Source organism: Rhamphochromis sp. 'chilingali', assembly GCF_963969265.1.
Source record: "Rhamphochromis sp. 'chilingali' genome assembly, chromosome: 12".
Classification (NCBI taxonomy): domain Eukaryota; kingdom Metazoa; phylum Chordata; class Actinopteri; order Cichliformes; family Cichlidae; genus Rhamphochromis; species Rhamphochromis sp. 'chilingali'.
The window spans coordinates 12,444,364-12,457,671 of NC_137939.1; the positions used below are offsets into that span (position 1 = coordinate 12,444,364).

General features: G+C 39.4%; 1 protein-coding gene across 1 annotated transcript in view; it reads right to left on the reverse strand.

Annotated features, from left to right (window-relative positions):
• ctnnbl1 (catenin, beta like 1) overlaps window positions 1-13,308 on the reverse strand; it is a 77,647-nt gene that overhangs the window by 52,512 nt on the left and 11,827 nt on the right. The window contains exons 7-10 of the mRNA XM_080898483.1: window positions 12,991-13,082; window positions 10,595-10,667; window positions 9,358-9,416; window positions 8,962-9,110 (exon numbers count right to left, since the gene is read on the reverse strand). Coding sequence (XP_080754609.1) covers window positions 8,962-9,110; window positions 9,358-9,416; window positions 10,595-10,667; window positions 12,991-13,082 — 373 coding nt within the window. The remainder of the gene's footprint in view (window positions 1-8,961; window positions 9,111-9,357; window positions 9,417-10,594; window positions 10,668-12,990; window positions 13,083-13,308) is intronic.

Below are 13,308 nucleotides of genomic sequence, written 5' to 3' on the forward strand. Positions count from 1 at the left end.
CCATTCCCACCAATGACAGATGACAGTGTTTATCTCACAGGAGGGACACATATTTCAGGCAGTTGTGTCTGGTTCTGCAGACAGACACATTATATATGATGGACGGCAGTGAAGGGCAAGGGGGAGCGATATGCAGTGTACTTTCAGAAGGGAACCTTCTGAAGGGAAGCCAATTCAGCTAGCAGACAGCTGACTTAACTCAAAGTCCTGGTGTCATGAACTACTCTGCTGTCACATAAAAAATGGATTGTGGGTTGTATCTAGTGGATACAAGCATGACAGCAGCAGTATGTTTTCGATTTCAGTCAGATTCTAGATTAGACTAAACCAGAACAAAGTCAAAGAACCTGGAAAAGAGTTTATTAACCTGAGCAAGACAGTTACGAGGATTGATCAGAAAATGGCTACATCCCACTGGAAAAGACAGGGAACTACATTAATAAGAACTTGTATGAAAGCTGATGCATTTAAAAGTCTTACTGTGTGTTTGTAAAACTGCTCTGATAAAACTCTGTTTCAGTGGCGGGTCTAACAAATATTTCGCTCTGCCAGGAATTCATCAAGACACCAGGTCTCAAATCTTTTATGTTATATGAGGCTGAAGAGGTCTGAAATTGAGCTTTTGATCGAAGCGTCACAGTGAGTAGAGCAGCTTTTCATTTTTTTATTATTCTGTTTATCTTGGTTACTTTGTAACTCAAAGATCAAAAACACTACATTTTGTATGATGTGGGGTTATTTTGTTAGGCATGTTGGTGGTTTATCATAAATATAAGGAAAATGTAAGTGATCCGGTGTTTAAAGTGAATCTTTATTCTAATTTACATCTCTCTTTTAAACCACACCTAGCTTTTTTTATGATTCACAGTTCAAAATTATCCTTATTCATATTATACTGGACCTTAGTGCAAAGCCTGATGGCTAATCTAACAAGCTCCAGCATTGCTCTTTGAGGAGAGGAAACCTTCCAGAACGCCTACCATTTCTGCAGCACTCCACTAATCACTTTTCAAAATAAGGCACATGACAGCCCTGCTGGAGTTCAGCAAAAGGCATAAAGGACGCGCTGACCATGATAAACAAAATTCTCTGGTCTGATGAAACAAAGACTAAAGTCGCTGGCCTCAATGCCAAGCGTCATGCCTGGAGGAAACCAGGCACCACTCATCACCTGGTCAATAGCATCCCTACAGTGAAGTATGGTGGTGGCAGCATCACGCTGTGGGGATCTTTTCTGGCAGCAGGAACTGCAAGACGAGCCATGTTCAAGGGAAAAACACAGAAACATCCTTGGTAATAACCTTCTCCAGAGCACTCTGGTTAATCTTCCAACTAACCTAAGCACACAGCCATGATAACAAAGGGTAGAGCTGGGCGATAGAACGATAACGATATGTATCGCGATATAACTTTTACTCGATAGAAAAATTAAACTATTGCGATAGACCTCGCCGCTCTTGTCCTCTTAAAAATAAAAAAATAAAAAAATAAAAAAAGAGAACAGCCAATCCAAATTAAGTAGCGCAGAGCCAAACCAATCACAGCCGCAGCGTCACGTCACGTGACTTGTTACGTACGGCACAAGTGCCAAGCTGCACATGTGTATTTGTTTGGGAAGCAGCCAGCCACCGTACCGCCCGGGTAATGGAGGAAATGAGTGTGCCGACTAGAAAAAAATCAACCGAGCGTGACCGAAGAGAAAACAGATGATGGTTCCAATGCCGGAGAGATTGTCGAACGGAAGAGCCATAGAAGTTCCGTAGTGTGAAGGTATTTCGGCTATTTCAAGTCTGACAAAAAACAGAGTAGCGTTCACTGTAAATTGTGCCGAAAGCAAGTCTGGAAATACAATAAACTGGTGCATGCTCGGCTACGTCCACACGTACCCGGGTATATTTGAAAACGCAGATTTTTCTATGCGTTTGCACCTTTCGTCCACACATAAACGGCGTTTTTGGTCACTGAAAACGAAGATTTTTGAAAACTCCGCCCAGGGTGGATATTTTTGAAAACTCCGTTTTTGCATTTACGTGTGGACTAGAAAAACGGAGAAAACGCAGCGTCAAAGGTGTGCGCATTTTTTGACGTCACACTGTGCGCCACGTTATTGTTTCGGTGAAATGAATTTCTACAATACTGTTGTTAGTCTGTGGTCTGGGAGAGAGTCCTGTAACTCTGTCTGAAAAATACAGTATATAATGACCAATGTTGGGCAATTAATTATGTAGTTACTTCTTCAAAAAACTAACTGAGTTATGCAAACAAAGTTTTTTGCAGCTGTTTACCTAAAAATGCAGCCAAGGCGTTTTTTTTAAATAAATATTTCAAACTATTTACAGAACAATCAGCTGTTCTGCATCAAATTTGATGCCACACAAATCATTTGTGCCACTCCAAAAAATAATTTCTGTCCACTATGAGATAAAGGAGAACATCACAAGCCTGATACCTGCAGGCCTGACAACAGGAGATGCATCACTCCTGTAACACTCATTGTTCTGACGCACACAACAAAACTATTGACTACACTACACACTAACTACACAAGATTTGTGCTAAACGTCGCAAATCTCTCACATCTCAAAACACCGCCGTCACTCCTAAAACTTCCCCCCATTCCTAAACAACTAAATGCCATGTTACCATATTATTTTTTGATTGGTCGACATGGTACATTTTTCCACCAATAGGAAAGGCTGGGGGTTTTTTGGTTTTGTATTTGCTCACAGGCGGAGAGTGCTTTCGAGCGTTTTCCTTATAAAACGCAGTTTCATAAACAACGATAGTAATCAGGAAGGAAACCAAACATTGCATATTTTTAATCATAACTCTGGTTTTACGTGGCCTATCAACACAATTTAAAAACTAGTATAAAGTCCACACTTTTTCCGTCAATTGTTCCGTCTGTCCTGCTCACATCTCAAATGGTTGTACACGTTGTCATTAACGTGGCTTCAGCCACGCCGCTTTGCTAGCTAAAACACCAGAGTCGGCACATAAGGACGCTGTCATAGCCTCACAACGACGTTGATTAGCTGCGTATAGAGCTGGGCGATAGAACGATAACGATATGTATCGCGATATAACTTTTACTCGATAGAGAAATTAAGCTATCGCGATAGACCTCGCCGCTCTTGTACTCTTAAAAAAAAAAAAAAAAAAAAAAGGTCAGCCAATCCAAATTAAGTAGCGCAGAGCCGAACCAATCACAGCCGCAGCGTCACGTCGCGTGACTTGTTACGTACAGCACAAGTGCCAAGCCGCACGTGTGTTTGTTTGGGAAGCAGCCAGCGGGTAATGGAGCCAGCGCGTAATGGAGGAAATGAGTGTGCCGACTAGAAAAATCAACCGAGCGTGACCGAAGAGAAAACAGATGATGGTTCCAATGCCGGAGAGATTGTCGAACGGAAGAGCCATAGAAGTTCCGTAGTGTGAAGGTATTTCGGCTATTTCAAGTCTGACAAAAAACAGAGTAGCGTGCACTGTAAATTGTGCCGAAAACAAGTCTGGAAATACAATAAACTGGTGCATGCGTCACACTGTGCGCCACGTTATTGTTTCGGTGAAATGAATTTCTACAATACTGTTACTGTTAATCCTACTCTCTGCAGTGTTTAAATGCTTACATATACACACAGTTACTGTCCGTCCACACATACGACTCGGTTCTGCTTCTATGCCCCAGCTTTGTTTACTTTTTCCCACCGAGGCTTCTAGACTTCTGATTGGCCAACATTTCTGCACGGTTAGGAATCTAGCGCCACCTGCTGCTTTGGCATGTTCATAGCAGCGTTTTCCTTCATTTCTGCCTTTATGTGTGGACGGGATTATTTTTTAAAACGAAAACGGAAAATCTCCGTTTTCAAAAATACCCGTGTACGTGTGGACGTAGCCTCAGTCTCTGAATGGAAGCGCTAATTCGTCATTCGGCTTTTGTCAGACTAAAGTAACTGTTAAAAGTGTTTGAAAAGCTCAGCTATACAACAAGGAGAGATTGAGAATTTCCTTTTAGTTCTCAGTTTATTTGATATTGACAAAAGTTAGTCAGTTTTGTCTGTTCTTCTGTAAAACAAACTAAGATTTATTTTTAGAATTAATATTTTGTTTCTAAGTGGAATTGACAGTTTAGTCTGTTTCGTTTGTTCTATTTTGAAACTTAAACGCTTTAGCGGCTGCCTTTTGTGTAGTTTGCAATATTTGCCTTTATTTATCTGTAAAAGTCTCATGTTCCTTAAGTACATCTACCCTGTTGAACTTATTATGAGAAATAAATATTTAAATCAAAACAAGCTGCTGATTATTTCACATTTTACTTGTGAGCAACGGCACATTTAAATCTTACAAATATAGTTATTTGGCTTATATCGTGATAGATATCGTTATCGACTGAAATGAAAAAAACATATCGTGATATGAAAAAATCTCATATCGCCCAGCTCTAGCTGCGTATATACGAATGTGAATCGCATTATTGGCTGGACTATGGGATAAGGTGGCATCGTTCTAATCCCATACAGGAGCAGCCAGTTACTTACTGACTAACACAGCAAAACAGAATTGTTAAAGTATTAATTTTAATTTCAATTCAGGTTACATTTTTTTTTGTACGCAACGCAGATTTTCTGTGTGCAGAGACCGCAGTGCGCAATTGCACATGCGCGCAGCTTAGAGGGAACATTGTTGAGATGTTGTTAGGGAGGTAATGAATACATGAAGACTGAGGGCTGCAGCAGGATTATTTAATATGATAAAATGGAAGTTTTCTCTGTACGAATTTAGCGTCAAATAAAGGTCATCCTTGCACAATGAAGTGCTCAGAAGTGAAAAATTACAGAACTTGTTTCTTTCTAAAGAAGACATTTACAACATTCCCAGAGTTATATATTCTGCTCCATCATATGTTGTTGTAATTACTCCCCCACCTCCTTTTCTGACACTCTCTCCTTTCCCCTGGTAGATGATTTACCAGAAAAAGGGTTCTGCATTCCAATAATGAGATATTGATCGAAGCATTAAATCTGCGTGACCAGTGATGTGATTATTAGAACAATAATGCAGAAGCTGTGAAGGTTTCATAAAGGCGTGTAATGTGCCTTTATGAATCTTTAAGGTCACATCTCTGCGGTGCTGCAGTCCACCAGCTGTTGATTGATTGGACTGGCAGAAATGGCAGGCATAGAGGTGCGTAAGGAAAGCTGTGCCACAAGGGCCCCATTCTATATCAAGACGTTTAATGTTTATTTTTATATCAATGAAGAAGTCATTTAAAGTTTCACTTATAGTACTTCTGTACGTTACTACACTGAGAACAAAGTTCATACACCAAGTTCTATTTATGAATTTGTGGAAGTGATACTGTTCATTGGTACTCAATATTGCAACAAACATGTCCATGTACGGGCAGCACGGTGGCACGGTGGTTAGCACTGTTGCCGCACAGCAAGAAGGTCCTGAGTTCAATTCCACTGTCAGGCCGGGGTCTTTCTGTGTGGAGTTTGCATGTTCTCCCCGTGTTTGCGTGGGTTCCCTCCGGGTACTCCGGCTTCCTCCCACCGTCCAAAGACATGCAGCTTGTGGGGATAGGTTAATTGGATAATCCAAATTGCCACTAGGTGTGAATGTGCGAGTGAATGCGAGTGCGAATGGTTGTCTGTCCCTGTGTGTTGGCCCTGCAACAGACTGGCGACCTGTCCAGGGGGTACCCGGCCTCTCGCCCTATGACAGCTGGGATAGGCTCCAGCGCCCCCCGCGACCCTGAAAAAGGATAAGCGAATGGATGGATGGGATGGATGTTCATGTACGATATCTATGATGCAGATGAAACTAAACTGTCGCCAGGTATATGGCAAGTAGCGTCACTAAGTTTTATCTATTCACATTTAATTCGTTCTCATGTAGCAATTACTGCATTTGCAGTAATTCACCCATATATCAATTTTTATGGCAGAGCACTAAACCAGTCTAATTATTAAAATGAGTGCCCTGTTTCAACTGCAAAGGACTGATGACTCTGCTTTATGCCTCAGTCACACTAGAGCAACAATAAGACAGCGACTTACTTGCAACTGGGGAGGTGGGGGTTCCATTAAATCTGTACATTCACCTACCAGTTGAAAGTAGCTGGTTACCCAGAAGCTGAGTGAGACACATCTATCAATGTGAATTAGGGGAAACGACTCAGCTATTGCCATTTGGTTGGAGTTTGGTTATATTCCTATAATAAAAGCAATGCTGCTGTGTCTGTCGTTTTGCAGTTACACTGTGTTCCTACAGCAACTACATAACTATCTTGTGTTTCTGTTTCAGATTCATGCGGTTCCGACTGGTTTCTGAATGTAAGCAGTTTGAATTTCTGTGTATGTAGACAACAACAGCCTTGCAATTTCACAAATTTATCACAGTTCATTGCTGTATTATCATAAAGACACTGCATTTAATAACCACTGACAGCAGACTGACTCCATCTTTTTTGCTTTTCCTTTGCCATTTTGAAACACCAAGCTGCTTTCAGAACAGTAACTGACTGCCGAGTGGTCGCAAACCAGACTGCTGTCTTCAAAGCAATTCTTTCAAAACATGAGAAGACTGTAAGTTCATTACACATGGATCTTGCTGTAGTCTCTTACAACTGTTTTACCTAGTGAGACTGTAGCATAAGATACAGAAGACACTATAAGCTGTAGATTACATAAGTATAATCTAAAATTGAAAGCTGTCATAGCACAAATGTTGAGATTTTGCAGCAAAAATGTAGAGCTCTAAAGTCCAAGGTTTCCTAAAGCTCACAAATATATGAAGGAGTTCTCTTACAGTTTCTTGTTCCTTGAATAATTAATTTTTTCTCCCTGTGCGAGCCATGAGTTCTGCACTAGTCTTTATTAAAAAAAAGAAAGAAAAAAAAAAGAAGATATTTTCAAATGTTTTCATCTTTCCTTTCAATATAACCATGTTTACAAGTACTACTGCTACTAAAAAGCTTAACATCATTTATTCAAAACTGTGGTAGAAAAAACTAAACCGCATAAATTTGCATTGTTATGCTAATCCTATGTGAAGAATATAATAATAATAATAATAATAATAATAATAATAATAATAAGGATAACAATAGTTGTAGATTTTTACTGTTATAATACCCTGTTGCCAGGCAAGGACAAAATTTAATAAATTGAACCTTGAATTGCCTGAACTCTGTTTTACCTTGGAGTTTGACTTTTCTAAAAGGGTGTATGAATAATGGACAAAATAATAAGCAACAAGTTTTTACACGTTGCATCCATATGTTGTAAAGAGAAGCTAGTATGTAGGGCTGGGCCATATCATACTGTTCACAGTAATACCGGTATAATGTTGGGCAACGATAAGAAAATGAAATATCGCAATAGAATATGGGTAAAACGCGCATGCGCAGTGCCTTTGTTTTCATATGCACACGGCGGAAAAAGCATGGCGGCGACGGAGAATGAGAAGGGCGAAAGCGGATCGTTGAATGAAACGGATGAACCAGAATTGGTTTGTAAAAATGCTGCAACTCCAGTGGTGTGGAACTGGTTTAGCTTTCGTCCGTCAGATACACCAAAGCACTATTTTTGGTAGAGCATGCTAGCGGGCCGTCGTTATTACCGTGTTTTTTGGAAAATACGGCACACTTAAAATCAATCCTTTGATTTTTCTGAAAATCGACAGTGCCCCTTATAATCCCATGTGCCTTATGTATGAATATGGACAGGTGCTGCTAGTGGGAGAGAGACGTCTTTCGCCGAGTCCTTTAGTGCTGCAGGCAGGAAACGTGCTCAAATAGCGCACAACTTCGGGTTTTTTAATTTCTATATGATAATTCTGTATTATTAAGCAATAAAAACAAGTAGTCTGATGTCCTGTAATCATTACGAAGCTATATTATTAGAATTACATAATACAATTATATATTGTATTATGAAATACAATGAAACATTAAGTTTTTGTACAAAGTATCGGTATCGGATCAGTATCGTCGATGCCATCTTGAATTTTACTTGGTATCAGATCGGAAAGGAAATCAGTGGTATCGCACATCACTAATGGATTGTCGGAGCATCACGGCTATCGTAGTCAGGAGCCTTGCAGAGTGATACGTACTGTGCTTCAACATAATATTACCGTATTGTGTGTGTGTATAACCTCTTTTTTAAGTTTTGTGGATATTATACATGGTTATGCTGAGGATATGTCGGCCAGTTTCCACTGGAAATGCCTTTTGGTTAAACTGTCAGCGAGGAATTTGCATTTGAACTGTTAAATATTTATATAACTTTAATCCACATAAAAAACAGCTGCTTGTTTAAGTGAAAATACATTGAATTTTTTGGGGTTTTTTTGCACTAATAAAGTTGTGGAGTTGTAAAGTATTTTGTCTAGTGTCAATTATATCATCAGTTATATCGTTATCTCAAATTTTCAAATGTATATTGGGATAAATATTTTTGGTCATATCATCCTGTTCTACTAGTATGGCAATATCAAGTTCCTGAAATATCACAGTTTCCACCGTAAGATTAAAAATGTTTTGTAAGCAGTAGTTATTATCACGGCAGTAAATGATAGCACTACCTTGCCAAACAAAAACACTAACTGGGCAGATGCTGTGAACAGCAACAGTTAACATGAGTGAACTGTCAAAGAGGCCCACCACCAAGCACTCAATTTGTAGAGAAACTGGGAAGTAAAACATTGTAGTTGACATCTGCAACAGCAGGAGAGTGAAAGCTGATTTCTGTAGAGGGTTAACAAGACTGAACCTAAATTACACTTGGCTTTAGCGTGCAATATGTAGCTGAGTATCATAAGAAAAAAAAAGTGTATTAATGTGAGATGCAGACATTGTGGGTGGCTCTCAACCAGGTGAAAACTGAGCATCTACAGCATGAAGCCATCAGGGAATGTTCCACTTCTACATTTCTACAACGTCTTACACAGCCTCACCTCAGCATGAGATTCATCAGCTGAAGCCCTTCACCTCTGAGAAAGCGGTCACGATTGGAGGGCAGCATGAGGCAGGAACACAGAGCGTCAAACAGGTTCTCCATCATCTCCTGCTCTTCAGCTGTGGACGGGTTGTGACGCTTGAACACCTGGAGAAGGTAGGCGGGAGAACAAAGGAAGCATTTTGAAAAGGATACATAGTATGCACATTTCTTTTTTTCTTTTATTATTTTTTACATTTCTAACAATTTACCACGGATCTGGAGAAGCTCATATTAGAGAAATACTAAAGCTTCACCTGTGTATGCCTCTCAAAGGGCTGTTGGGAAAATATGAAGGGTAGTGCACAGAAGAAACTAAAAATAGAAGGGGAAAAAAAAAAAGCAAAAATCTTACAGATAGTTGCTGCAGTAACACATCAATGCCATCCATCTCACCCAGTAGTTCTCTGGTATCTGTGAAGGAGAAAAATAAAAAGGAAAAGACAGCAGGGAGATCATGTCGTGATGGTGGCAAAAAAAGACATTTAGTGAGCAGCGGGGAGGACAGAAAGCAGGAAAAAGAATGTTTAAGTGGACAGAGAAAGAGGAAAACAAGAGAAATGGTGGGGCGACAGAAGGGATAAATACTGAGGAACACAACTGCTACGAGGGACCTCCAGAGAGTCAGCAAATGAGGAAAAATGAGGGCATTGACAAATACACATCCTCACAAGTTATTCCATGTAGACCTGAGCATTACACAACACACCTCTGCTTCTCAGCAGACCCAACTGGCACACACTCACACGTCCTATAAATTGACATTAGAAAGTGGCACACACAACACTAATAATATTATGTGCTATGACCTTTTTCCCCCTTTACCTTTCTTTGCTCGCTTTACAATAAACAGCTGAATGAGCTGGAGAACATGATCAATTTTCATGCTATTTATGGACTGGGATGCTGAATTTTAAAATGCACTCTTTCAGAGTCCAGTTTTAAATCCAATTCAACATTAAAATTAGCACATCAAGGCTCTTTCTTAGCAGCTGTATGATTTGCCTTACTTTTACTTCAAATAAGGTACATCATTTCTGGCAGCATTTCTCAAAAGAAAGAAAAATGTTCTTTAGTAAAAGAACCTTTTTTTAGATTTACATTATATTTTGTGTTCGAAAGGTAAGTGGAATAGGATGGAGGCAGTGCGAGTGAATGAGAAGGGTGGTGAGCTTAAAATGAGACAACTCCAGCTGAATGTCAATGTAACTTGTACCATTAACGACTACTTGTTTAAGGACCAGATAGTTCTGTGTTTACGTGAGGCTCTACTGGGTTTTTAGTGTTAGCGGGAAAGACGGCCAATGCACAAATGAGAACGAGAAACATTAAAAGGTAACATGAAGTCATAAAGTGGTGGAAGGAAAAAGAAAGGGAGAGAAAAGAAAAGAAAAGGTAACACTGAGGAAAAATATGTAGGGAGGGAAAAGGGAGCACGGAAAGGGCACAATAAGATAAGGCTGCGACAGACCATGACTAAGCCTAAACCCGCAGGAAAAAGGAATGAAAAGAATGGAAATAGGTTGGCAAAAATATGAAAGATAAACTAATATCATTTGGAATCCACAAACCATTTAGTGAGACACACTTACTGTCATTGTTCTGCAGCAAGATGGCCAGGATTTCACTGCAGTAAAGCTTGTTAGCATCAAAAGGCATCTTTGCCTTAGAGGGAGAGGGAAAGAGACCAAAATCTAATTACTACTCATCTTGAGAAGCTGTGCTTAGTTTTCGGGTGGAGGCTTGTGGTTTTCATGAGAATTTGGAAATCAAAACATATTTTACAACAAACTTGTTTCTTTCTTTCTTTAAACTGAAATTCTTGCTTGTATTTTCTGGTTTACAGAAACTCCAAATACAAAAAATTAACAACAACAACAAAAAAAAAAAAAAACCTCCACCAAGGCAGCTCACTCTCTGGACAGTATTTGTATTACATTTCGTATATATTCATTTTGTTTTCTTTGTTCTTTTTAAACCTACTTTAAGAAGTTTGTAGTAAAAAGGGTAGCATGACACATGTTAGCTTTACACAAACATTTTGTAGGAGTAGGTAATGATAACAGGCATTGATTTGTAAATAACTGGACATGAATAACTTCATCTTATTATATAATATTTTCCTACAGTACATTTCTAACTAACTCTGGAGCTCATTCTCTTTCTCTTGACAACACGCTCTTTAAAGATATGACATATTTTGAGGTCAACTTGAAAGAAAGGCAGATTAAAAGTGATAATAATCTCCAAACTCTTTTACACTACGTCCACACTTAAACAGGTATTTTTGAAAACGCAGCTGTTTCTATGCGTTTGGACCTTTTGTCCAAACGTAAACGGCGTTTCGAATCACCGAAAATGGAGATTTGTTTTTTAAAAACGCCGGTTTTTTGCGTTTCCGTGTGGACGAGGAATACACAGTTTGTCACGCAACGTCAAAGGTATGTGCCTTTTTTCACGTCACGCTGCGCGCCACGTTATTGTTTACAAGAGATGAATTGCAGAATGGCAGATAGAGACAAAATACTGTTAATCTGACTATCTGCAGGTTTTACACGCTTACATATACGCACGCAGTTACTGTCCCTCCATTTACAAAGGCAGAGGCGTCACGGTGTGATTATTTTACGTGTAGTTGTTTTTTTCCTGTGTAATAATATTCAACATTGCTATCAATACATTTTTCAAAAAATGCCTCTCTGTGCAAAATGGGTTCAAAAACATAAACAGCTGTGGGATACTGTTTGTCCGTGATTTCGACAGGGGGAACAAATCGTGGCAGGATCAGCCTGATATTATTTGTATCCCGCTGTAACTTTACTGTATGAAGAGCTAACATCTCCAAAATGTCAGGAGTAGTTAGTCATTACAACAAGTGTTTGTGAACTAAAAATCAAGAATGTGAGATTCTGTTTGTCCGTGATTTGGAGAGCCCAGCGCTGCTCCCGACGCAGGGGAAACTAATTCTGTCGCAGAGACCTGCCTCTGCACTTGTGCAGGTGAAGCCAAAGGGAAGACATGCTTCACCATATTTTCTAGTATTTGGCTTAGAATGAAGTTTGTTTGGAAACATATTTGGCAATGCTTCATCTCCTGCTTTGCGTTTGTGTTGGCGCCCCGTCAAAAACCTGTCCATTATGCTAGCAGTGTCCAAGCGTTCTTTTTATTTTTATTTTCATACCGCGCCCCCCCTGCAATGGCTCAGCACCCCCCCTAGGGGGCGGGCCCCACACTTTGGTAGATCATTCCCTATATGCCTATATGTCATCAAAACAAACAATAGAAGAAATATAGTTTTAAAATAGCTCTATACTTTGGATTATTATCACTTTCACCTTCAGATCAATCAACTGACCCTGAAGGAGAGGTCAGAGGTCATATGTGACATTATTTTATAATGTACTTTCTGCGTCTTCACAATACACACCACACTCCAACAAATAATTAAGTTGACCTCAAAGACCTTGGTGGATCTAAGCCTAATTTTAACAGATTGTTAACATGAGCTCACTCTACACCCACAACAATTTCTATGAGAATTAATTCAAACACCTTTAGGAGCAAGATAGCTTAACACTACGTGAAGGTCTTAAAGTGAAGGGAACTAAAGGCAAATGCTAATTCAACATCAAAATACTGGTAAATAAACTCCATAACACAGAAGTCACGACATATTTTATCCTCAAAATATTTTGTTTTAGCTTGGGTCTAAAAATCGAGAAGGACGCTGAAAACTCTGGATTAGTTTTTGATATTTGCTTAAGAACATGATGATGACATTTAATGTGATATGTATTTGTAAAGGCTCAATATCTTGCAACAACAAATAATCATTAAAAAGAAATGTATTAATCCAGATTGATTCCACCGTTACAAACTTCTAAGTTGGCCTTCTGGTGGGAAAAATTAAAAAAATTATTCAAATCCTGCTAACAAACCAATCACGTAGCCTTCTTGGGGCAACTTAAAACAATATTCTCGTTCTTACCTTGATTCTCTTGAGCAGCCACTGCATGAGTCCCTGCTGGGCAGCCTCTGTGCACATGCCTGGTCTGAACTCTGCCATGTTCTCAATGATGGCTGCAACACACAACACCATAGTTCAGTCTTTACTGTTAATATCAGCCCTTCATTCTAAGTAAGTTTCTAAAAGGATTTCTGATAGACATCAAAATCTGCCAGATTGATATCAAAACCAATGCCAATCTTATTTAAGGGATTAAGAATTGCCCGGATGTGACTAATCCACTTTCTGCCTAATTATAGAAGCATGTCTTAACATTTATGTTTAATCTGTGTTGCTCTG